This window comes from Sinohyriopsis cumingii, chromosome 11, assembly GCF_028554795.1.
Source record: "Sinohyriopsis cumingii isolate HCF-2022 chromosome 11, ASM2855479v2, whole genome shotgun sequence".
In the NCBI taxonomy this organism is placed as follows: domain Eukaryota; kingdom Metazoa; phylum Mollusca; class Bivalvia; order Unionida; family Unionidae; genus Sinohyriopsis; species Sinohyriopsis cumingii.
This window is the reverse complement of record NC_142971.1, coordinates 65,589,293-65,617,205: the sequence shown is the minus strand read 5'-3', so window position 1 is coordinate 65,617,205 and position 27,913 is coordinate 65,589,293. Positions and strand designations below refer to the sequence as shown.

At 34.1% G+C, this 27,913-nt stretch overlaps 1 protein-coding gene across 3 annotated transcripts in view; it reads left to right on the top strand.

Annotated features, from left to right (window-relative positions):
• The window catches only part of LOC149788596 (glutamate receptor-interacting protein 1-like), a 101,902-nt gene that overhangs the window by 11,409 nt on the left and 62,580 nt on the right, over positions 1 to 27,913 (top strand). For all 3 annotated transcript variants that reach the window (XR_016424177.1, XM_089974648.1, XM_089974647.1), the window contains exons 2-3: positions 3,324 to 3,383; positions 20,607 to 20,684. Coding sequence is in view for 2 of the 3 variants with exons in the window: in XM_089974648.1 (XP_089830774.1) it covers positions 3,324 to 3,383; positions 20,607 to 20,684 (138 nt within the window). In the remaining variant the exon portion in view is untranslated. The remainder of the gene's footprint in view (positions 1 to 3,323; positions 3,384 to 20,606; positions 20,685 to 27,913) is intronic.

Here is a 27,913-nt window from a genome sequence, read left to right as displayed (position 1 = left end):
CAATATAGTAGGATTCGTATCGAGCAGGATTAGGTTTATTTTTGAACCTGTCATTTTGTAATTGTTGTGCTGATAATGTAATCTATATAACTTACTGTGTATAACATTATTACGTTATTATGCCCGTGTCATGTATAGTACACGGTATCGGATATATTTTCAGCTATCAGTGACCGGAATGTTTAGTGTCGAAATGTCCGGAGTGTCTGGAGGGTCTAATGTCCAGGGTGTCCGGAATGCTGTGTCTGTGACTGGGATGTCCAGAGGGTATAATGTCAGGGGTGTCCAGAACATCTACTGTCTGTGACCGGAGTGTCCAGAGGGTGTAATGTCCAGGGTGTCCGGAATGCTGTATCTGTGACCGGAGTGTCTGTTTGTGACTGGAGTGTCCACAGGGTATAATGTCTGGAATGTTTAATGTCCAGGGTGTCTGGAATGTCTACTGTCTGTGACCGGAGTGTCCAGAGGGTATAATGTCCAGGGTGTCTGGAATATCTACTGTCTGTGATTGGAGTGTCTAATGTCCAGTGTCCGGAGGGTCTAATGTCCAGAATGTCTACTGTCTAGTATCCAGGATGTCCGGAATGTCTTTTGTCCGTGACTGGAGTGTATGTGTCTGGAGTGACCAGAGGGTCTAATGTCCAGAGGGTCTAATGTTCGGAGTTTTCCAAGTGTCCGGAGTTTGTAGCAGCTGTGAAGCTGAACTGTAGCAGTCGTGGAGATAAAACAGTGTACTGATGATCAAGTGTATTGTGGTGCATGTAATTTGTTAGCCGTGGGCTAATTTTGGGGTTCGTAAAACCCAGTGTATCTTTCGGGACTGTAAAGATAAGTTTGTATATCTGTCCCTCTTTTTTATCACCATAATTTCTCTACCTGAGTGAATGCATTTTACTACATGAGTAAAATTTCACATGGTTTACTACCTGAGTAAACTTTATCCATCGTTTCATTATCAAATTGTCTTTATATTTGCTAAATTCATTTATTTGTATTTTTCATCATTACGTCTGTGCATTCTTATGTTAATTATATATATATATATTTGGATTATATATACACGCACATTTTCATAATTAGTTGCTCATTCAAGTCATCCATTATTAAACATTGTATTTATATCATCGTCAAAAGTGTTTTGTTGTGAATCCGAAAATCACACCCGGTTATCTTGTTACACTCCACAATGTACTTACATCAGCTTGTAAATGTACTTGTAGAATTTTTAAGAACAAAAATGAAATTTCACGCAAAAGTGGCAGTTACATAATCTGTAAATTACAACATACATTGTACTTGGGAAACACATCTGGAATGTTTCATTTTACACTGATTTATATAAGTAATCAGTCACTGAATATGATGACAGGATACAAGACGTTAGTACAGAATCAACAAGGGGTCAGATTCCAAACCACATGAGTTATAGTCACCTTATTAATTTGTAGAAAGGGTGTGGATGTTTTTGACAATCTCCTTTTCACTCACAGAAATGAGTGTTTGTGTACACAGCAGTTGTTTTGCATCTACAGGGTGAATGAGTTGGTTGTTAGTCATCTTTGCTTCACATATGCAGACTGGATCTAGATAAAATTTTCCTTGCACGAGGAAGTTGCACTATTTCTTCTGTGTGAAGATAACACCATACTACCTTCCAAATGTATGTAAGGACATGAACTTGGTAATAAAATATTCTAAAGTCATTCATACAATTTAAAACAAAGGGCATGATGACCAGGATGACCTCTGCACCTGATCAAATAGCATCCTGAAAAGGTTGAATAAAAATCAATGACAACTAACAGATAATCTGTCTTTTTTTTTTGTATCTTGTCAAGAATGAGAATGACATGAGCAGATGATAAATCTATGTCTGTAATCAGCATATAATAAATACAACCAGTCAACAAATTTAAAATGGAACCACCCTATTACATGTACTGTGAGACCATCTAAAGATGGGAAGATGATTACGGTGATATGTGTATCAAAAATGTATCTTATTGTAGGCTGTATATTGTGAATCGTACTGTAGCTGCAGAGGTGAATTGTTTCATCTCTGGTTTTAAGTGGGACATAGCATTAACATTCGTCTTTCAGATGGTGGCAGTCTCAGTAGTTTAGGTTTTGGTAAAACTTGTTCACTTTCCTAAACTCCTTGATACTTTCATATCATACATGGCATAAAGCGTCATAAAGCTAAGATAATTCATTCTATGATAAATTCAATTTCCGGTTTACTTTGAGGTCAAGGTCATATTCATATATAATTTGCTTATTAAATAAGAGTGTGGAAAAAATTATTAAAAGATATTCTGACTTAACCAGTTTAATTCAAGCATAAATCTGCAGATTACATTGTTTTGAGTCATTATGTCTACACAAGCCTAAATTTTATAATTTTAAAGCCAGGGTTAACAGTGAGACAAATGAGTCATAACATAAAACGTCACATTTATTTTATATGAACCTTATTAATAAATAAATAATGAGTCAGATCCCTTTTACTTAACTCCCCCCAGCAGTTAAACCTTATATTCCTTTGAACAAGAGAATGACAGAAATGATTAATGGCCTTGTTATAAAATCGTATTTAACATTTCAAATAACCCAGAATTGAAAATCTTACTCAGAATCAGCAAATGCATCCTTTTGATTGGTCAAAATAATTTTAGCACAAAACTATTAGCATTAGCTACCACTCCAATTTCCTAGTGGTTAGAGTGTCCACCTCAGAGGCAGAGGTTGTGGGTTCGAACCCCAGCCAAGCCATACCAAAGACTTATAAAAATGGTACTAACAGCTTCCTCACTAGGTGTTCAGCATTAGGAGGTTATGGTGTTTGGACTGGTTGGCCTGGCATCAGAATAATGTGACTGGGTGGGACATCATTGGACATTGTCTGTGGAATGATGCCCCAGTGCTAGATGTCTGTGGAATGATGCCCTAGTGCTAGACATCACTATTAACTGCCACACTACAGACATAATTAGCAATATGACTGAGATAATTTTAAAGCTACGTTAAAAATCCAAATCACACTCACTGAGCTTTAGCTGTTTGGCTCACACTTTAGAATTTAACAGTAAAACCTGACATTTTATTTTGAGTGACCACCTGTTACTTGTCATCAGATTCTTAATCATGAGATCACTGTTGATTTCTAATTTAATGTGGTGACCTCAATAAAGAGACCACTTAGAGACAGTTTTTGTTGGCAGAGTGTGGTGATCTTTCAGGACATGTTTAACTGCAATTGAACAAAGCCCAAAAGAATGATAAGTGTGTCAGTCATCATTTAAAAAGAAATTCCTCTATTTCAGATGCCATCCAGTACCGCCCTGCTACCAATGGTGGATTTAGTGGAATCCGTGGAGAGGAAGGTATATATTCTTTATCATTATTAGGATTAATTGTTTTCTGGCTAAGATTGGAAAAGTAATGGTGATTGTGCGTGTAGTTCTTGCTTCATTTTGAAAGAAAAGCACTTCCAAACTGTCTTGGTTCATTGGTATGTTTATCCAATTGATGCGAGGTCATTCAACAACTGATGATTTGTTTTACTTTCTGAATCACACGTAAGAAATTACCGACCTATCGTATTTTTTGATTATTAGAGCTCTGTTCATAGTCTTTTTGAGAAGACCTGAGCCACATTAAACAACAACAACAATTAGAGTTACTTTTATGGCTTGGTGTGGTGAATCTTCATGTCGTTTTATTGCTGATCTACCTGTTTGGACTGTGATCCAGGGACAATATCTAAAATTGGTTATACATTTCAGATGTCTTCTTGCTTCAAATGTAAAATTTGATCCCAAAAATATTTTTAAAAATGTCACATTGATTGATTTTTCTTTTTATATTTGACCTTTGACACATACATATGCTACAGCCATTTATGATGAGATAGAGTTACTGACAGCTGAATCCATAGACAAGAAGCAGATCACAAAATCCATTATGTTTTTTTGTCATCTAAGGTGCTTGTCTTTGCAGATCTCTCAAATGTCTGAATTCAAGTCTTGGCTGAGCCAACATGGATATGTGAGAAAGCTTGACAATAGCTTTTTTTGAGTGAGTTGCACTTCCAGGGTTCTTCCTCCACCAGATATGCTGTCTTGTATAGCTTAATATGAATGGAAAAATGGGATTAATCTCTGCAAAACACATCCAAACTATCAAACTTAATAGCTCAGGTGATTGTATTTAACAGTGTTATATGATAGTGGGTCATGAACTTTTAGTAAAAAGTGTAAGAAGTGGAGGAAACCAGAGAACCCACAAACAAACCAGTGACTTTCCAGGACAAATAACCATTACCTTGTGAAAGCCACAACCAGGAAACGAACCTGGGACTACAGAGGAATAGAGCAAGTGTTCTGTTGTGACATTAATCAGGTCCCATAAAATTTCTGACAAAGTCATTACATCATTTTAAACAAAACGAAAAAAAAACCTACAGTTTTTCTTTTTTTTTGGTTTCGATACATTCTTTTTTCTGATACATCAATGGATCATGGTAATTTCACTTTAAAAAACATGGTAGGATTGTAAATTTCTTTATTTATTCAACCTTTGGCATGAGTCATCTGATGGGAGGAACTGTGAAGCCTTTGTACTCACCACTGCAGCTACTGTATTATCTTTTTGTTGATCTTACCATAAATACAAACTTGTAAGAAGCACAGCTGATATAAGGGTTCAGACTGTCAGCCGTTAGTTATAAAAGATACTGAAGTTACAGCATCACATGCCAGGGTACTTAGACTGAAGAATGATCCCAGTCCAAGTCAGACAGGTCTCAGTGTCAAAAGCATGCAGAATTCCAAAGCTTAGCAACCCACTCTTGAATATTTACAACTTTTCTTCCCCACAAGATGATATGTCAAAGTTCCATTCCCAGTCACACTTGAAAGACACATGCTTGCAATAAATTGTGTCACCTGTGACAGTGACTTTGACTTACTATTGGCTGGGATACTATCTGACCTTTTGACCTACTACATGTATTGCTAGGGATATTATTTGGCCTTTTGACCTATTATTGATTGGAGTATCCTTTTTTTTGCCAGGTAGAACTGTTTGCGTAATCTGTTCATATTCACTAATAAAAAGAGATACATTGACCATTTCTACCTATGGTCCAAGGTGTATTTACATAAAAATACTATTTCTTGTCTGTACCACCGTTTTTGCAGGTGAAACAAATAAACTTGACAATTGAGTAGGTACAGCTTTCAGATCCATGAGTCAGAGGTCAACAGTTAATCTAAGAACATTACAGAAGGATTACTATATTTTTTTATGATAAGCCACCACCTCCCCTTTATAAACTTTCAGCAAATATTTACTAAAGATATATTTGATAATAAGTTCACCTCTTAATTAGTGAAACTTGAGCAGACTTTTCCCAACACTTATGTGATGGAGAAATACTGTCTGAAGAGTGATGTCCTACATTATATTTTTTATGTGATACTTTTTCAAGCACATGAGGTAAAATGTTTTTAGATGTAACAAAATTATTAATTCAGTTTGAATTGGGTGTTGTTGCATTATTATGTGACACTGTGCCAACAGATCATGACCTTTTACTATTCTATAAGGACGGTAGGACCTAGGAGTGTATACAAAGTGACTTAATTGAATCTTTTGTAACCTGAGCTGCCATTTCACAGGATGGGTTTTCTTCAAGAAGTAATGGGGTCTATACAAGTTTTACACAAGATTTGTTATATGCAGGCTGAGAGGCTGACAAATTTAGAGCAGTATGTACCAAACAAGGGCCGGGGGGGGGGGGGGAGATTCAGTTTACTGCCAAATTATAACAAAAAGTAGGCCAAAAACTGTTGTCTTTTGTGTACTAGCATGGGCATGTGCAACCTATGGATTGCAGGCTGGATCTGGCCCCATGACATGGTTTTATCCACTTTTTGATCACAGGGTGTGACTTAAAGATATGCTTATGCAACCCATTCCCAAGATGAATTTGCACATGCCTGCACTAGCAGCATGTACATTGACCTAAAAAATCCCAACAAACTGTTAGCTGGCTAGGTAATAATGGTAATTGAAGGTAATTAGTACCAAATGTTCTAAATACACATATTTGTTTATCATCCATGATAGTTTATTTCCCTTTTTCATGCTCTCAATTTCTTTTTAATTGGTCTTGTTTGTATGTATTTGGAGATTAAAGGACATATATTTTTCTGTCAAACACGGAATTATAATGCATGTAAGTTAGGAACTTTTAAATTACATACATATAAATCTGAGTTTTACAGAATTTATGCAGATTTCAGAAGTGGTATGGTACTGTATTATTAATGTGTAACTGGTTTCCAGCTAAAAGGATGGATATTTTGATGCAATATCAGCAGAACTGATATTAATTTCTTAAAGATTTGATTTGGCAAAATTTCTCTCTGACTGTACTTCTAGGTAATGACATAAATTTTACATTAGTAAGTGGAAATATATAAATAACCTTTTTTGTAAAGTACTTTTTGCTACTGCTACATACCATATATTATATATTTGCCATACATAATGCTTCCTGTTGGCTATTGTTTGCAAAGAATTATTTTAGATTAAATCTTCTCATGAAAACATCCCAGTTGTGGAATCCTCAAACTTCACCCACCTACTAAACTTGCCCACTCACCCCCAGTCAATAAATAGTTCATTCAGCATTTTACAAAGACTGCAGACATGGTCATGTGCAAAGTGTTGACAAGTTGCACATGATGCAATAAATTTGATAGGTATTGCAGTCACATGTCTATTTGATGGCAGTTACATTTTTTTCAGAAAATTGGTAATCATTGCAGTTGCATGTCTAATTGATGGCAGTTACACCTGAAGCAATAAATTTGATAGATATTATAGTTGCACGGCAAAAAATCCAGGTAGTTTTGCTGTATATAACATGTATGTATTCATGTCATTATAATTTGAAATTTGCAGCTGATTTTCAATGTATTCTCCAATTAAAGGGGCTATTTCTGTGTTTGTTATTCAATTTTTGACATACATAGATCAATAGAAAACAACCTACCATTCAACATAAAAAGTTATGGGCATTGTGTTACTTAACACAGATGTAAAGTGAACTGTAGCAAAGTTTGGATGTTAAGATATGTCAAAAACTGGCTTTCTGTCCAGTTAAGCCTCACATAAAATGTTGCGCCAGGTGTGATTGGAAAGAAATCAGTTCACGTATCCTTGACAACAACTGATATTAGTGTTGAGCATACAGACAGTTAGCATACAGGCTGTGTTTTATTATCTGGGAGACTTATTTTCACATAATAATCAAAAACAGGTGTACAAAATATAATCATCATGTATCCCGTACCTGGTAGTGATATAATCATATATCCTGTACCTGGTAGTTATGTACAAAATATAATCATATATTCTGTACCTGGTAGTTATGTACAAAAAATATAATCATATTTCCTGTACCTGGTAGTTATGTGCAAAATATAATTATCATGTATCCCGTACCCGGTAGTGATGTTCAAAATATAATCGTCATGTGTCCCAACCTGGTAGTGATCATTGAATTTGAAATAGATTGTGTGCACTTCACAGATCACTGCTCAACACAGTTGTTATCAGGGCTGGATTTCTTTCCATGGCATGTAGTTTATATATAGTCAGATGTTGGTGACTTTTTCTTTCTCATGAAGTAGATTTTTTAATCTTCTGAGTACAAGGTCTTTGCTATGACAGACTTTATATTTGGATTTAACACAAAGTTTTGCTATGACAAACTTCATACATGTATTTGGATTTAACACAAAGTTAATAACTTTTTCAAACCTTTGTAAAACACATTCATTTTTTTTAAACCTTTCTCTGTCAGAATTAATATGTCAACAGTTTCTTGACTGATTAGGCAGAGAGGTAGTGGTCTCAGATGGGATGTGTTCTGATTCCAGAAAACAGGTTTGCTTTTTACAGAAGTAAACAGGAATGACCAAAGGTGGTTTTCATTAGGGATTTTCAGTTTTTGGGATGGTTGCATTACAGTAGAAAGTTAATGTACATATATGTTTTAGAATATATGTATTCTGACTAAATATTTTTTTAAATAATTTAGTATATGTCATATGTTTCAAATGTTTCTTCTGAATATTGTTGTATATATACTGTACTTTTTAATTGCTTACATGAAGAATATTTTGTTTTGATGCTTATGGCTCGTTAAAATTCTTGTATATATTGTCATATAAATTATTTTAAGTGAAACCTGACTAATAAATATTATGTATCCTTTGAAGCTAAATTCTTAAAGACTGCAACTAAATCAACAAGTTCACTTGAAAAATTGAATGTAAATTTCAGTCGTCCTTTCTGATTATAGAACAGAAATGTTATTATGTTTTCATCCTTGAGTCATTAATTTGAATAGATTACCAAATAGATCAGAAGTTTACAAATATAGGTTAAACAATTTACATTTAATAATAATAAAGGTAACAGTTCACCAAAAATAAATCATGTAATTTATTTAATGAACAGGTATATATTTTTTAAATAGTTGCAATTTACTGTGTACACAATGTTATGTTTATAGCTAAATCTAATCAAAATTTAGCTTAATTTTTCTAATATCATTTGTTGTGTCAGCATTTCATCCAAGATGATAGTTATTCCCCCTTTTAATTAATTTTTATGTTGTATACAATGATTAACACACTTATTTTTTCAGTTTGAATCACCATAATTGCCCCTATATCATATCAGGATTAATTTTCTGGTTTTGATAAAATATGCATCATAAGAATTTTTTTGATGCCATCTATTGTAAGTATATTCCCATTGTTCGAGTTTCACCCATTTTGTATTGTATGTTAAAATGGATTGTTCTAAAAGCATGCATGTACCAAAACACTGGTTGTGGGTCAGACAGTAGACTGCTGAAGGCTTGCTCATGTTGCCTGTGTCATTAATATGTTTACTTTCTGCAAATGTACAAGAAGAGATTATTTAGCAAGGACAAGAAACTCCTACACCCAGCTTCTTCTGAATGCGCTGGTAAGTATTTGAAGCTTGCTTTCAAGTGGTGCTTGAATTTGGTGGAATATACTAAACATTTGATAGGAATAAACTATTTCTCTAAATATATTTGCAAAAGTACAGTGTGTGAGCTTTCTCATAGACAGAAAGTACAGATATTTAAAATTGTAGGTTGGGTCTATTGTGAGATAAATATGATCATGCATGCAAAACAAATTATCCAGGAAAATCCATCCCATTTATACATGGTGCACCTGTGTGACACAGCCAGTCTTGTGCACAATACTGGCTACTCAGTGTTAAAATGTTCCCCATTCAAGGACAAGATTTAATATGGCATGCTATTAATTTTATCCCTATCAAATGTTCATTAGTTCATGCACACACAAAATGGAACCTGCATACAGCAAACTTAGGAACAAATGAAGTTATTTCATTATGAATTTAATTTCATTGAAAACCCCCATTAAAATGTGAATAAGGACTTAATTTTCAGCATTTTGTTGTGGACAGGATCCAATATTCATATATAGAGGTCAGAGGTCTTAATCGGATGCCTATCCATTGTATTAGGCTGCATGTATTTCATTCCGCTAGATATACATGTATGCTGATGTGGGGCCGTATAGCTAGTGTCCTTTCTACCTTAACAAATGTCATACATTTGACCTCGTGTTATCTACACGATTATTAGCAGGGGCTTCAACCTCTAGGAGCCGAAAGCGCAAAGCCTATTGGAAAGTGCAAGAGTATGTTCCCATTGAAAAAATAACCAAAATCTGGAAGCCCATATTGCCAGCCCTTTTTGGCATTCTAGATGGTAAGCATGAACCATATATGCACCAGAATATTACATGTACTTTATCACCTGCATAATCAAGGTGAGATATAGTTTTCACTTTACCATTAGCAGCAGCGATGTCATCAACAATGTTGAAGTTTTTTAGTAACCAATAAAATGAAGATCTTTGCTAATCTCATTGCAGGTAAAAAAAATTATATGCAAATATTGATATATTTGAAATTCCTTTTTTACCTGTTGTGCCTGCTTAAGCTTACAGCTTAGTTTATCAGTGTCAACAGTGTTAAAGTATTCTCTTGAAATGTTTGAAGGTCACATGCTGTATATTCAGCATTGGTTCCTTTGATATGCAAGGAATTCTTTTACTGTCTATTCATGGTCAACAATTTTAAAGTTGGAAGTGAAAGTTTATGAAAGTCAAATACAGGTGTTATATTGAGAAGCAGTGTTGCACATTGAGCATGGAATTATATGTTTCCTGCACATTTTGGTCCTGCGATCCCCAAATATTGACTTTGTGTTCCCTACAGGGTGCACATTTTGTCATGAAAAATTGAAAAATATATTCATGCAATTTTTATTTAGTGGGTGTCTTCAAATTTGGAAAGGAGGCGGGGCAGGGGCAAAGTGCAAGGCTCTGGTGCAACACTACTGACAAGCTTATGGATGCAGTGAGACAATGAGTTCCAGTCTTTTTAATCCTAAAAGTGCAGAAGTATACAAAATATAATATTTTAACATTTCCCATGTAGCCAATTGCACATTTCTTCATGCAATAAATATTATGCATCTAATAAGCAAGATACAACTTAAACAATTCTCACATGATTTTCATTTATATATTTTAACATTTCACATATAGCCAGTTGCACGTTATTGATACAATGCATATATTATGTCCAATAGGCAAGATAAAAAAATGATTTTCATTGCAAAACATTAAGTCTGAAATAAACCTTTTGGGTTTGAGTCACATGATTTTTATTGTGAAACATTAAGTCTGAAATAAACCTTTTGGCTTTGAGTCACATGATTTTTATTGCAAAACATTAAGTCTGAAATTATTCTTTTGGGTTTGAGTCACATGATTTTTATTGCAAAACATTAAGTCTGAAATTATTCTTTTGGGTTTGAATCACATGATTTTTACTGCAAAACATTAAGTCTGAAATTATTCTTTTGGGTTTGAGTCACATGATTTTTGCAAAAAATTAAGTCTGAAATAAACCTTTTGGGTTTGAGTCACATGACTTTTGTGAAACATTAAGTCTGAAATTAACCTTTTGGGTTTGAGTGGTTATCAGAAGTCGTGATCGTGATTCTTCTGAGTAGTTTATTTTACACAATGGACAGGACTGGAAAAATCCCTTCTTCACTAGCTTTAAACAAATCAGAAATTATTCCAGGCAAGTAAAATTTGATGTCATTTGTCCATAAATTAATGTATAATATTAAGGAAATTATAGAACATGTGCTTCGTGAAGAAAATCTCAATTCTGGAGAAAGAATTTTTGATAATTTTCATATTTATCTTGCTCTCAGTGCCATGTGACGATATAGTTTTTATTACCACTAACAAACTAAGCAGAATGTATCAAAGACCATGACAAAATGTGACTTTGCTTATAGAAAAAATCTGCAGTTGACTACTCTTTTTAAGGTCACCCCTTCTACACCATAAAATATCCAAATACGAGGGATGGCCTTTCCAGAGGAGGACTATATTTGTGAGAAGAATGTGTATTTGTATGAAGAAAGAAAGTTATATGTGACTTCAAAGCATTTAATAGATAGACTTTATTTCAAGTGAACATACATTAGCAGTTCTTAATTCTTAAGCATCAAATATTTATCCAACTAAACACCCCTTACCCACCCCCAGCAGTCATTTGAATCTTATTGGATTTATTTCATTATTTATTTATTCCAAGTGAGATGTGCAGATAGCATATATATATATATATATATATATATATATATATATATATATATATATGTGTGTGTGTGTGTGTGTGTATATATATATATATATATATATATATATATATATATATATATATATATATATATATATATATATATATGTGTGTGTGTATATATATATATATATATATATATATATATATGCTATCTGCACATGTCAATTGGAACAAATAAGTAATGAAATAAATCCAGTAAGATTCAAATGACTGCTGGGGGGGGGGGTAAGGGGTGTTTAGTTGGATAAATATTACTTTTTCATTAATGTAATTAAATCATAACATTGCACATCAAACAGGTGGAGTATAAGTCTCATAGTATTTGAAGAGTATTGCTTTTCTTTTCACAAACTTTTATTTTCAAATACCAGGCTGAGTACATGTGCCGACTTCCCTGTATGAAATTATGAAGAACCTAACTGTTATAGCCTTTTCATTGTGTGAAACGTTTTGATAACTTATTTTTTATTGTTGGTTTTCCTTTCAAAATTTATAACAATTTGTACACCCATATCTAAATAGGCTGTTCATTTCTTGATATTCTACCAGTCTTTGGTACTATTCCGGCATGAGGTATACTCAGAAGCCTTGCAGTTTATTAATGAGATTAGGATAATATTTGGTGTTGCCATGATTATCAGTAAGTGTGAAACTTCTGTTGTCAGGCTCCACTTATCAGTGCAAGACTCGTAATCAGTTTTTTTATTTATTCCAATTAAAGTGTAAAGGAAGCTGACAATATTTGTATAATTCTGTGGTCCTAAAGTAAGTAAAAGAAAAGTGAAAAAATCCAACAAATTTTATAGAATTCAACAAATAATTTATTTCCATACAATACACAGTGAAAATTTAAAAAGAACTTAACAGTAATTGTGAATTAAATCCCAAATAGTTTTAAATGTTCTGCCATATAAAGTTCCAATTGAATGTGGTGATGTGTTAACATTCTCTTAATGTATTACAGTAATATTATTCAAAATATATTTGTCTGAATTCACTAAAATTCCAAATTAATGGTATAGTACATTTTAATGGGAACCCCCCCCCCCGTCATTCTTTTTACACTCACCCACACCCCCAAAGGAATTTATTCTAATACTCCAGTGATAAACTCATACTTGATGTTTAAAGGTCCCCCCCCCCCCATATTTAGACAGTGTTGTAAATTTTAATGTGGGAAAAGCACATCAGATGATAAACTTGTTGCAGTTTTTAAAAGTGAATTTATGCAGCTGGGTTTATTGGAGAAAGGTGCCCCGAGTTGCCGAGTGATCTAAAGTGCTCTCTGTTATGGATCACTGTCATCTCACCTCTGCGTGGGTTCGAGTCTAGGATTCGGCCAATGTGGGTATGTGAGAAAGCTTGCCAGTAGCTTCTCGTGGGTCGGTGGTTCTTCCCGGGGTTTTCCAGGGTTCTTCCTCCACCATTAATACTGGCCGCCATTTATAGCCTATCATGTGCTGAAAAATGGCGTTAAACCCTACAACAACAACAACATTATTGGAGAAATACTGTCATTAAAGTTGGTCCATTCTTTCCTTACAGTCAATCCCATGCCATTTTTTTTATCTCATCCCTGAAGTTTTAATAGGATATACAATTTTTAGGAAATTTACATTGGAGTACCACATGAATCAATTTGTTGCCCTCTCTTTTTTACATTATATATAAATGATTTTCCAAAGTGTTTGAAATTGTGTCTATGTGTGCAGATGATATATTGGAATACATTATTGTTTACAGATATTAACATTGTTGACAGCTAACAAAAGGAAGATTTACAATATGCTATAAAATTGCTGTATGACAACAAACTTTGAACAAATTTACAGAAAACCCAGTTAATGCTTATATCTGTTTAGCACAGTGAGCAGTCAAATGTACAGAATTGTGCATAGAAGTAAATGTTACAATGAGCAGTCAAATGTACAGAATTGTGCATAGAAGTAAATGTTACAATGAGCAGTCAGATGTACAGAATTGTGCATAGAAGTAAATGTTACAATGAGCAGTCAGATGTACAGAATTGTGCATAGAAGTAAATGTTACAATGAGCAGTCAAATGTACAGAATTGTGCATAGAAGTAAATGTTACAATGAGCAGTCAAATGTACAGAATTGTGCATAGAAGTAAATGTTACAATGAGCAGTCAGATGTACAGAATTGTGCATAGAAGTAAATGTTACAATGAGCAGTCAAATGTACAGAATTGTGCGTAGAAGTAAATGTTACAATGAGCAGTCAAATGTACAGAATTGTGCATAGAAGTAAATGTTACAATGAGTAGTCAGGTGTACATTGTACTTAGAAGTAAATGGTACAAATTTGAAGCCGTTAAATTTGCAAAAACTGTAGGTTTCCTTATTGATAATACTTGAACATGGTACAAACACTTTTTGAGACACTCTCTTATAAAAGTAGAAAGTTGGAATTTTGAAGTGTTAGCGGTTTTATGTCTGATCAGTTGATCTGAAAAGTGTTTATTGTTTTCCGCATTTTATTTATTACTGTACTGATTTGGGAGAACACTAATTCCATTTACATGCATAGACTATACAGGTTACAGTGTGATTTTAAATGTCAAAGATATTTTAATATCCGCATAATCTTTTTCAACAGTCACAGATGGATGCCAATTCAAGATTATATTGATTTTACAAAAACTGTTGTTACCTTTGGGGTATTAAATAATTTAGCACCAGAGTACATGTAGCTTAATAAAACTTTCTTCCCTAGAAGAATACCCAAGGTATTGATAAGATGCTTAGCATTCCCTCCTCCTGTCACAAGATGAAGCCGGGTTGGGACTGGATTAGGGAAGATACCAAAAGCAACTGTGTTTACAAGATGTTTATTTATAAACGCAATTTAAATATTAACAAATCTGACACCATTATAAACAAAAAGATATGGAGAATTATAAAGTTCCTAACATGGAACTATCTACAACAATTAACTCAACGAGAAAAAACTCAAACATGAATTTAACAAATGGAATTTCAAACAAACATGAATTATGTCCTATCACTGATCAACATAATAAAAGTATATGATCTACACCCCAATATAAACAAAGTCTTGAATGTATCGTTCATACAACGATACTGAAATGCAGGTAAATTTGAATGTATTGTTCATATAACAATATTGAAAAGTATGTAAATTTGAATGTATCATTCATATAACAATATTGAAAAGCATGTAAATTTGAATGTATCGTTCAAATAACGATTTTGAAATGCATGTAATTATGAACCTATCGATCGTTCATATAACGATATTGCAATAGGAATGCATGAAATTATGAACAGATATCAATAGCGAAAATAACGTGGAACACAATATATATAACTATTGTGGCGCAAATTTGACGTCCAAGATGCAACTCTCGTTCCACTCGCTCTCGTCAGTGGCCAGAGAAGCACCCATGCACGGTCTGCTCCTCTCAGTCTGTTGAAGGATCCCTTGAGAGCCCTCACATCAATCACAGACGGTCGTGAAGCCCTGGTCCGTTGCATAGAGAAAACCAGTACACTCTTCCAATCCAACGTCACCATAACACAGCATATACGTCACACGAATCCACACAGAGTTCATTGACTCCACATCAAACCATTATAAGGCATGGCAGCATGTATAAGGCATGGCAGCACATATAAGGCAGCTCTACAACTGGAGATTTGCTCCCGTAAAGGGGTAAGCTTCCTGTCAAGACTTGGCGTAATGTAATTTGGTTATAGAGAATTTGCTCTATATGTACACTAGCCGTGACAGATATGCGCAGCTAGGTACTTAGGTTTCCCGCTGCATGGCCTGAGTTTCGCTCAGGATTTCGAAATAACTAGAGCCGAAAAAATATACCACCCTCGGGTGACGCTGTACGCGGCAATGAAACCTGAGTACATTTTTGACAACATATACATATTGATATAACTCATACACAATTCCGTGATATCTCCTATTACTTATTCCCCTAATGTTAATGTGATCAGGGAATGGATTCAAGGAGAAAGTGGAGTTTATGGTAAATTTTGTTTTCTGAGGATACTTACTTGATCAAATTACTTGAAGACCCTCCCATCCACCCCATAATGTGAGCATCTTCGTTGGTGTGTGTGTGATTTGGATTTTTAATGTAGGTTTAACAATTATTCAGTCATATCGCTATGATGTCTGCAGTGTGGCAGTTTATAGTGATGTCTAGCACTGGGGCATCATGTCACAGACATGTTGCATGATATCCCACCCAGTCACATTATCCAGACACCAGGCCAACCAGTCCTAACAGTAACCTTTTAATGCTTAGCACTAAGCGATTCAGCTGTTAGTACCATTTTTGTAAGTCTTTGGTATGACTTGGCCGGGGATTGAACCCACGACCTCCCACATCCAAGGTGGATGCTCTAACAACTAGGCCACTGGAGCAGTCATCTTCGTTGGTAATTTTCAAACTTAAAATTAGACAACACAAAGTTGTGTCAAAGGGAGGTAATGGGCAAGAACTATTGTCCTTTTGATATATGATATAGAAATAAAAGACAAATGTCCACCTTTTAGTAGCGCTGCATTTGGGAAGTGGCAGCTTATATCCCTTATGTTAATGTGATTGGCAAGTATTCTGAGGGAAACATAATTTACTTTAAAGTTTGCTTCTGAAGAAAGAATGGATTGGATTTCAATATTTTTTGTACTTAATGATCTAAATGTATTTCTTTATTGTATAAATATAAGACTAGCATCAGATTAGTGGTGGACCAGTTTCCTAGTAGAAACAAATTTATCAGTGGGTACTATGAATTCACTGTTATTTGTGGTACACAACCAGTTTTGATGCATTTGGTGGCTCATTTACCCAGGTCAAGGCCAGTTTTCGTGCATTTAGCGGCTCATGTACTAATGTTAAGGCCAGTTTTTATGCATTCATTGATTCACATACTGATGTCAGGGTCAGTTTTCGTGCATTTAGTGGCTCATTTACCTAGGACAAGATCATTTTTCATGGATTTAGTGCTTTCTGCTCCTTGGACAGGTCCAATTTTCATGGATTTAGTTGTTAACGTAGTAAGGATATGGCCAGTCTTCATTGATTAAATGGTTCATGTACCAAGTCAAATGTCAAAATTTCATAGATTTTGTGGTTCATGTACCAAGTCAAATGTCAAAATTTCATAGATTTTGTGGTTCATGTACCAAGTTAAATGTCAAAATTTCATAGATTTTGTGGTTCATGTACCAAGTCAAATGTCAAAATTTCATAGATTTTGTGGTTCATGTACCAAGTCAAATGTCAAAATTTCATAGATTTTGTGGTTCATGTACCAAGTCAAATGTCAAAATTTCATAGATTTTGTGGTTCATGTACCAAGTCAAATGTCAAAATTTCATAGATTTTGTGGTTCATGTACCAAGTCAAATGTCAAAATTTCATAGATTTTGTGGTTCATGTACCAAGTCAAATGTCAAAATTTCATAGATTTTGTGGTTCATGTACCAAGTCAAATGTCAAAATTTCATAGATTTTGTGGTTCATGTACCAAGTCAAATGTCAAAATTTCATAGATTTTGTGGTTCATGTACCAAGTCAAATGTCAAAATTTCATAGATTTTGTGGTTCATATACTAAGTAGAATGACAATGCTTTGGAAAACTTGGTTCCTAATGTGGACAGTTTTTAAAAAAATGATGTTTTAACAGAAAATGGCCCTAAAATGAATGTATTGATTTATTTTCAGTTTATGACAATATTTATATTTAGTTGGGGATGGGGGTTGGTATGGGTGTCTCTACTTTTAAACACCATTTGCCTTAGAGTTGGAAGGGTTGGAGGTACCCTCATAGATTTTGCTGCAAAGAGTTTTCAGACATAATGCTTTAATTTTAATGATAAATCACAGAGTTAGTCAACTCTTGTATTGCCAACATCTTGAAAATCTTATCACTACTCCATCTGAATGGTCATCATGAACAATGGCCTTTCACTAAAAGACTTCAATATGATATCTAGTTAATCTTAAAGATCTCAGTATCGCTGCTTCTTATGAACAAAAGTCACATGGATATCGGTTTTTCACCAAAAGACTTCTTATGATATCTAGTTGATCCTAAATGAAAATTGTGCAAATGTGAGCTCCAATATGGCCACCATGTTGGCCATCTTGAAAATTGTGTATTTTGCTACTCCTTCTGAATTGACTGTATTATGAATATGGGGATTTTACCGAGGGCTTCTTATGATGTCTGCTTCATCATAAATGAAAATGGTGCCAATCTGACACCCAATATGACCATCATGGCAGCCATCTTGTAGAACGCAGTATCTCTACTAAATAACGCAGTATCTCTACTAAATGGAAGGCCATATTGACATCATGTTTTCACCAAAAAGGATTCTTATGATACGTGTATCTAATTAGTCTTAAATTGAAATTGTGCCAATCTTACATCCATTATGGCTGCCTTGATGGCCATTTTAAAAATCTTATTATTGCAGCTTTTTCTGAATGGATGGACATTTTCATTGTTGCATCCAGGCAGCACGATTACATTATTTCCCCATTATTTGATCAACTTCTAAATGGATGGTAATTTTCAGTGTTACATCCAGGCAGCACGATTACATTATTTCCCCATTATTTGAGCAACTCCTGCAAGAATACCAGTTTAAAGATGGAGAACTTGCATAAAATATATAAAATTACTGTGTATTTTAAATAATGATGATGTGATATTCATATTAAACATGTAGTAAATTAAAACAGTTTTTATATTATCTTGCATCCAAATGTACCAGCCTCCTTTCCATAAGGCAGTTTCATTCAGCATGGTTTATATATATGGAAATTGTCCAATGCACATATGTATGTAATGATATTGAAATTGTGATCACATGGCAGGGACATATCTCTTAGTACTTAGCACTATCAAGTGTTATCTCATTACATAAAGCAGGTAACTGATTTTGTTGTTTCTCTGGAATGCTGGCAACATGAAGGATGTACATGTAAATGTCTTCCTGCTAATGTCAGTACTGGTGCAGATATACCAGCCAGATACTGGAGATGGAGAAATGAAAGATTATTTACTTAGAAGCCCCATTAAATGGTAAGTTAGGATAAATGGTTGAGTATGCCCTCCCCTACCCCCCACCCATCCTCCTGCCCCCTTTACGGTAAGCTATGATGGTTGCTGACAAGGAGTTTACACTAAAAGGGTTCTTATAATATCAGGTTACTCCAGAATAAAAATGGTGTCAATCATACATCAAATATACGGTAGATGCCACTGTGAGCAATTTAAAAATCTTTGTATTACTTAAGAATATCAAATATGGTTTTAACACTCAACAATTAAAATGAAAAAAACAGGTGTATATGGAAATTCTTTTTTGAGCAACAAAGAATCAGTCTTTTCAAGGGACTCAAATTCTCTGTAATGCTTGTTTCTTTTTTTTAAAGAAACTATACAGGATAAATATAGCAGCAAAATAGCAGTAGTTCTGTTTTTCTGTCTGGTAATGCACTATGTGTAGCTTTATGATAACATAGGGGTAATCCTGTGGAGAGCTATAAATAAAATATATGTGTGTCAGCTTATATGAGCCTTCAAGCAAAGTATATTTTTTATGGAGGACCTTCAATGCCTACCATATATACTTGCTTATAAGTCAGGTCAAACTGCAAACAACAAAGCTCCTGATCTACTGTAGCATAATGCACCTGCAGATCAGGATCTACCTTGTTTGGTCTGCTGATTACTAATAACAAACTGCACTGATCCAGATCTGTTGGTGACAGCAGATTTGAGTTTGTGCAGTTTGCTCATGATCTCATAAGTGAGTATACATGGTACCTTGTCACATGACTAACATAACTCATTTTCTTCTACCTTAATTTGCATGTAGTTCTGGATCTATTGTGATCTCATCTGAGACCTTTAGTGTCACAAAATTTTAATGCACATGAATTTGTACAATTATTAATGAATTTGAATAAATTTAGAGAAGAAATAATGAACAATAATACAGCAGTAAGGAGAATCTGGACAAATGGCATGTTCATCAATTTTAGTACAGACCAAATACGCATCTTTGCATAACCAAAACAGTTGATACCTATGAACATTTTTTTAATTAATCATTGCTGTAAATTGAACATGAATATTTCTTGAAAGCATCTAATTTTCACTGATTTTTCTTTTTGAGAATTTCATTTGTCACTTTTAGATTTTGGCCTAGAAACCATGCACATGTTGTCCATATTGTTTCATGGATATTAAAAGTTTGTAAACGAAAGGGTTACATAATAATGAAGTTCTGCCATTTGTCTTCAGAGTCATGTATCCCATTCATTTCTTAAGGGAATGATCTAGATCACTTTTTCCTGATGAACGTTTTTAATTGAGTTAGATTTATGGCAACTGTATACTAATTTTTGGGCACCTAACATAGATGCTAATTTTTGTTGGTTAAATCTTTAAGTGAATATTTAATTCTTCTCGTGTTGCTAAATTTAATTTTTTGGGAAACTGTGTTTAAGTTTTGCAACATTGCAAAATTAGGATTAATTAAAACTGCATTTGACATTTAATTCCTTGGCAGCACTTTACACGTGATATTCATTAATGATGACTGACTTCCTAAAGTTATGAAAAATGTTGATGCAGAAATCTCTTGTGTTCTCAAATGTAGCTGCTATACAACTGACTAATTAGGTGGTTAGACCATGTTTTGCTCATATGTTGAGACTTTAAGAAGTTTCAATCTGCCTGTCTAATATGGTTGTCTCCCTTACAGTGCCAGTAGAAAATCGGGGCACTACACTGGTTGAGCTTTACAAGAAGGAGGGGTATGGCATGGGATTAATAATTTCAGGTAAGTAAAACAGCTTGAATTATATGAAAGATCAAAATACCAATTTGGATTGATTTTCACATTAAATTTTAGGTTGCTCATTGAGGCATAGAAGAACTTAGCTACCATTGCTGCTAGCTTTAGGTAATATATCATTATGGAATATAGGTAGAGTTTTCTTTTGCATTAACGTGAATTACCTGAAGAACACTAGGTTACAGTGACCTTTTTCTTTACACAAATGAATTTATTTCAATTTAGCCCCATGGTAAAAAATTTTTACTGGCAAATCTCTGTCTTCATGTTACTTAATTGCAATATTTCTTGCATTATTTTGACCTATCCAGTAGTTTGTAGGTGACAGTGACCTACTTTTTTTACACTGATGAAAGTAGGTAAAAGTTTGCAAAAGAGATTTGCTGTTCTTGCACAAATTACTATTTTCTTGACAGATTAATCCTAGGCATTAAAGTTTTGTCCTCTTTGCAAAATTCTGGCTGTAGCCATAATATCTGCACAGAAATTGTTTAGGTATTCCTTGCATCAGTGCATCCTCCTCACCTCAAGGATACATTAGTCTCAATGACTTACAACTCCTGCAATAATTCTTTGTATTTTTTCCAGAAGTTAGCATTGGCATGTTTTTGTTCAAGGGGAGAAGTGGTACTGTTATGTATATTTGATTTAATTTATATTTAATTTAATTGTTTGTTAGCTTAAATTTTTGTTTATTCCATTACATGATATTGTAATATAAATTTATTTACTGGATTTGATATTTTCCAGAAATTCATTTTCCAGAAATTCAGTTCAGTTTGACCAGACTGTTTTTTTTGTAAACACTAATAACATAAACTTTATATCTAATGCTGACCTAGTTCCTGACCTTGGTTCAGAATCAGTAAAGTTTTTAAAAAAATTCTTTCTCAAAGTAAAATTCATAAAGTGAAATCAAGGCCATACTTGGAGTATATGACAGATAATATGTAGCAATTGTTTCAAACTCTGGTTTTTCCAGTTTACTAACCCAGATCAAGGCATCTGTTTTGTGCTGTAGCTAGATTTATTATTGATATATTTGAGAAATAATAGTTATTCTTGCCATAACACATGAGAAGTCGGAGTGTTTTGTGTTGTGACCAGGTTTTATTTTGACAAATTATTTTGTTTTCTTCAAATTATTTGGATTTGAAGAGATTATTTTTCCCTGGAAATACTTGTGCTGTAAATTAATTCTTGGACATGGACAGTTATCAAAATTTACAAAGAATTCAAACATTGGAATATTTTTTTCTGTTGTTGTTGTTGTAGGGTTTAACGCCATTTTTCAGCACACTATAGGTTATACATGGCGGCCAGTATTAATAGTGGAGGAAGAACCTAGGAAAACCACGGAAAGAACCACCGACCCACGAGAAGCTACTGGCAAGCTTTCTCACATACCCACATCAGCCAAATCCGAGAATTGAACCCAGACAGACAGAGGTGAGATGGCAGTGATCTGTAACGGTGAGCGCTTTAGACCACTCATTAGTTTCTATGATTCAGCAAAGAACTGTTGACACATCAGTATGGCCCTGAGCACAGCATACATCATTGCCTTCCATTTTGGATTTCATTGGGATTGAAACTCAGTTTCATTAGGACTTTTTATTACTTGGTCTTCTAATTTATAATTCTTGGAATATTCTTATTCTTTGTCTTTCATGAAAAAAATGTTGTACAAGCACATGTTGCAAAAAATACTTGTTTTCAGCACTTGATATGACAAATAACCTGTACCAGATATTATACATGCTGTAATGTTTTGTATAGAAATTATAAAATAATATTTAATTATTAATAACTCTGGAAAGATCTGTCTTGTCATCCTAAAAATGCATTCATTGTATGGTTTATTTATCATGCTGTAACATGTTCCTATAGAGACTGAATGTGTAAAGAACGATCAGCAACCCAAAATGTACAGCAGTATAAGCACTAAGTCTAAACAGCTATGTGACGTATCATACATTATGCAAACTGTATGTTTGTTGAGTAGGAAATATGGAAAAGTTTTGTAAAATTCAAGAAATATTTTGTTCCTTAGAATACAGAATAAAAACTTACAGCAGTATGAATTAAATCCCAAACAGTCCTAAAAGTTCTATCACAAGTGCAAATGTATTTCAGTGGTGTTACAAATAAATTCCAATATTGAACATACTGATGTGCCAGTAGCCTTGATTGTGCTAATGTGCCAACAGTTTTGATGTGTCACAGTGATATAATCCAAAATGTCCTTGAATGAAATCACAATAATTCCAAAATAATGATTTAGTCTCAGAACTATTATTAAATCACTTTGTAATTTCATGGAATATTTTAATAATCCTCCCAAAGTAAAAACAAAACACATGAAATAAGACTGATTCCACCTTGGATGTTAAGGTAGGAATGAGTAATTTTGAAGTAAACAACAGTAATTTAAAAGCTTCAGTGCAATAACAGAGGGAAATGGGATAGCCCTTGGCCTTAATATGCCTTTCTAGGATATATTTATATATATATACTACCTAAAGAGCATAGCTCATGGTTTGATCCATTAGATTTGTGAATGGTTATGAACATTTCTCTCAAATAAGTGTTTAAGATATGATAATGATAGTTTCAATACTACATGACTTAGGTTTATTGTGGATATCACATTCAGTCATTTGCTTAGTTGAAAGTTTATTTTGTGAGTGAAAGATCTCAGCCACATCATCAGCTTTATTATCTCTACTTTCAAATGGACCAAACAACTTGTTTAGTTCATCCACAGACAAATTGAATAAATCAAAAGCTCCGGCATCTGTTTGTTTACAATCAAACGTAGTTGCCAAAAACATGATACTATTTTTAGACATGTGTTGTGCAGTATGAAGCAGTCCAGTATGGAGAAATACTGCATGATTCTGACAATGTAAAGTTAATGGAGACAAAAATGAGCATATAATACTTTTTTTAAATTATGGTCGTTGTCTTTTATTCTGACACAATCCATTGTATTTTTGTTAAATTAATCTTACAATTAATGCAGTTTTTCATCACTTTGCAAATATATTATTTGCCATTCATGTACTTGGCATCTAGAGATGAAACACATATCTGAACATTTGAATCAGAGCCATAAAGATCATATTCATTGTTGATGAATAATTGTTTCAACTCAGATGCATACATGGGTATTAACCTCATCTTGTACATAAGATGTTTCAACTCAAATGCCTACATGGGTATTAACCTCATATTGTACATAAGATGTTTCAAGTCAAATGCCTACATGGGTATTAACCTCATCTTGTACAACATAAGATGTTTCAACTCAAATACATACATGGGTATTAACCTCATCTTGTACATAAGATGTTTCAACTCAAATACATACATGGGTATTAACCCCATCTTGTACATAAGATGTTTCAACTCAAATGCCTACATGGGTATTAACCTCATCTTGTACATAAGATGTTTCAACTCAAATGCCTACATGGGTATTAACCTCATCTTGTACATAAGATGTTTCAACTCAAATACATACATGGGTATTAACCTCATCTTGTACATAAGATGTTTCAACTCAAATACATACATGGGTATTAACCTCATCTTGTACATAAGATGTTTCAACTCAGATGCATACATGGGTATTAACCTCATCTTGTACATAAGATGTTTCAACTCAAATACATACATGGGTATTAACCTCATCTTGTACATAAGATGTTTCAACTCAAATGCCTACATGGGTATTAACCTCATCTTGTACATAAGATGTTTCAACTCAAATGCCTACATGGGTATTAACCTCATCTTGTACATAAGATGTTTCAACTCAAATACATACATGGGTATTAACCCCATCTTGTACATAAGATGTTTCAACTCAAATGCCTACATGATTATTAACCTCATCTTGTACAACATAAGATGTTTCAACTCAGATGCATACATGGGTATTAACCTCATCTTGTACATAAGATGTTTCAACTCAAATGCCTACATGGGTATTAACCTCATCTTGTACATAAGATGTTTCAACTCAAATACATACATGGGTATTAACCCCATCTTGTACATAAGATGTTTCAACTCAAATGCCTACATGATTATTAACCTCATCTTGTACAACATAAGATGTTTCAACTCAGATGCATACATGGGTATTAACCTCATCTTGTACATAAGATGTTTCAACTCAGATGCATACATGGGTATTAACCTCATCTTGTACATAAGATGTTTCAACTCAGATACATGGGTATTAACCTCATCTTGTACATAAGATGTTTCAACTCAGATGCATACATGGGTATTAACCTCATCTTGTACATAAGATGTTTCAACTCAAATACATACATGGGTATTAACCTCATCTTGTACATAAGATGTTTCAACTCAAATGCCTACATGATTATTAACCTCATCTTGTACAACATAAGATGTTTCAACTCAGATGCATACATGGGTATTAACCTCATCTTGTACATAAGATGTTTCAACTCAGATGCATACATGGGTATTAACCTCATCTTGTACATAAGATGTTTCAACTCAAATGCCTACATGGGTATTAACCTCATATTGTACATAAGATGTTTCAAGTCAAATGCCTACATGGGTATTAACCTCATCTTGTACAACATAAGATGTTTCAACAAAAATACATACATGGGTATTAACCTCATCTTGTACATAAGATGTTTCAACTCAAATACATACATGGGTATTAACCCCATCTTGTACATAAGATGTTTCAACTCAAATGCCTACATGGGTATTAACCTCATCTTGTACATAAGATGTTTCAACTCAAATGCCTACATGGGTATTAACCTCATCTTGTACATAAGATGTTTCAACTCAAATACATACATGGGTATTAACCTCATCTTGTACATAAGATGTTTGAACTCAAATACATACATGGGTATTAACCTCATCTTGTACATAAGATGTTTCAACTCAGATGCATACATGGGTATTAACCTCATCTTGTACATAAGATGTTTCAACTCAAATACATACATGGGTATTAACCTCATCTTGTACATAAGATGTTTCAACTCAAATGCCTACATGGGTATTAACCTCATCTTGTACATAAGATGTTTCAACTCAAATGCCTACATGGGTATTAACCTCATCTTGTACATAAGATGTTTCAACTCAAATACATACATGGGTATTAACCCCATCTTGTACATAAGATGTTTCAACTCAAATGCCTACATGATTATTAACCTCATCTTGTACAACATAAGATGTTTCAACTCAGATGCATACATGGGTATTAACCTCATCTTGTACATAAGATGTTTCAACTCAGATGCATACATGGGTATTAACCTCATCTTGTACATAAGATGTTTCAACTCAGATACATGGGTATTAACCTCATCTTGTACATAAGATGTTTCAACTCAGATGCATACATGGGTATTAACCTCATCTTGTACATAAGATGTTTCAACTCAAATACATACATGGGTATTAACCTCATCTTGTACATAAGATGTTTCAACTCAAATGCCTATATGGGTATTAACCTCATCTTGTACATAAGATGTTTCAACTCAAATGCCTACATGGGTATTAACCTCATCTTGTACATAAGATGTTTCAACTCAAATACATACATGGGTATTAACCCCATCTTGTACATAAGATGTTTCAACTCAAATGCCTACATGATTATTAACCTCATCTTGTACAACATAAGATGTTTCAACTCAGATGCATACATGGGTATTAACCTCATCTTGTACATAAGATGTTTCAACTCAGATGCATACATGGGTATTAACCTCATCTTGTACATAAGATGTTTCAACTCAAATACATACATGGGTATTAACCTCATCTTGTACATAAGATGTTTCAACTCAGATGCATACATGGGTATTAACCTCATCTTGTACATAAGATGTTTCAACTCAAATACATACATGGGTATTAACCTCATCTTGTACATAAGATGTTTCAACTCAAATGCATACATGGGTATTAACCTCATCTTGTACATAAGATGTTTCAACTCAAATGCCTACATGGGTATTAACCTCATCTTGTAAATAAGATGTTTCAACTCAAATACATACATGGGTATTAACCTCATCTTGTAAATAAGATGTTTCAATTCGGATGCATACATGGGTATTAACCTCATCTTGTACCTAGGATGTACAAGGGGCATTTGAAAAATATGACTATTTTGTAAGAAAGTATGTTTCTTTGAACCTGTTGATAAATATAATGCCAATCAACAGACAAAATAACATTGTATATGATCTGCAGCTGCACATGCAGCTTGCCTGACACCTGACACCTGGCACCTGCAGATATATGAGTGTGATGTACCATAATTAAATGAGAGTGATATAAAGTTGTTGGAGGTTAATAATTATGATACTAACATAATGTAACATCCAGGCTCTGTTACAGTACTCTTTAATCGATATCAAGGCTAACATGGATAAGCTTTACATAGTAACAATTTTGAGGTGGCTTCATCGTTGTACTAGTGGTTGTTAATCCATGGAAGATGACCCTTGTTCTGGAAGACTGTCTGTGATTGTTGAGTAGGACGTGGCTGCTGTTAAGAGGCTAGTGGATAAAGATGCTTGACACGCAGTGGATCATGAATCAGTGGATTCGTCGGCTGTTTTTAATATACTGAAGAACCATTTGAAGCTCAGACTAGTTTGTGCAAAATGGGTCCCAGATTTGTTGATGGCTATTTGTTGATGGCTAATCAAAAACAGACTGGGGTTAAAATTGCCAAACAGCTACTTGCCAGATATGGACAAGTGACAAGACATGGTTGAATAAGATTGTCACAGGTGATAAAACATGGATTTACAGGGACATCACTAGTTATTACATATGTATGATGGGCAAAACTGGCTATGATACACATATGGCAGGGACAGCACTAGTTTTGATACATGTATGGCAGGGGCAACATTGGTTATGATAAATGTATGGCAGGGGCAACACTAGTCTTGATACATGTATGCCAGGATAACACTAGTTTTGACACATGTATGGCAGGGGCAACACTGGCTGATACATGTATGGCAGGGACTGCACTTGAGTTTTCATGCATTTATGGCAGGGGCAACACTGGTTTTGATACACTTATGATGGGCACCATTGGCAAATATACACATATGACAGGGGACTGCACTAATTTTGATACATGCATGACAGGGGCAACACTGGCTATG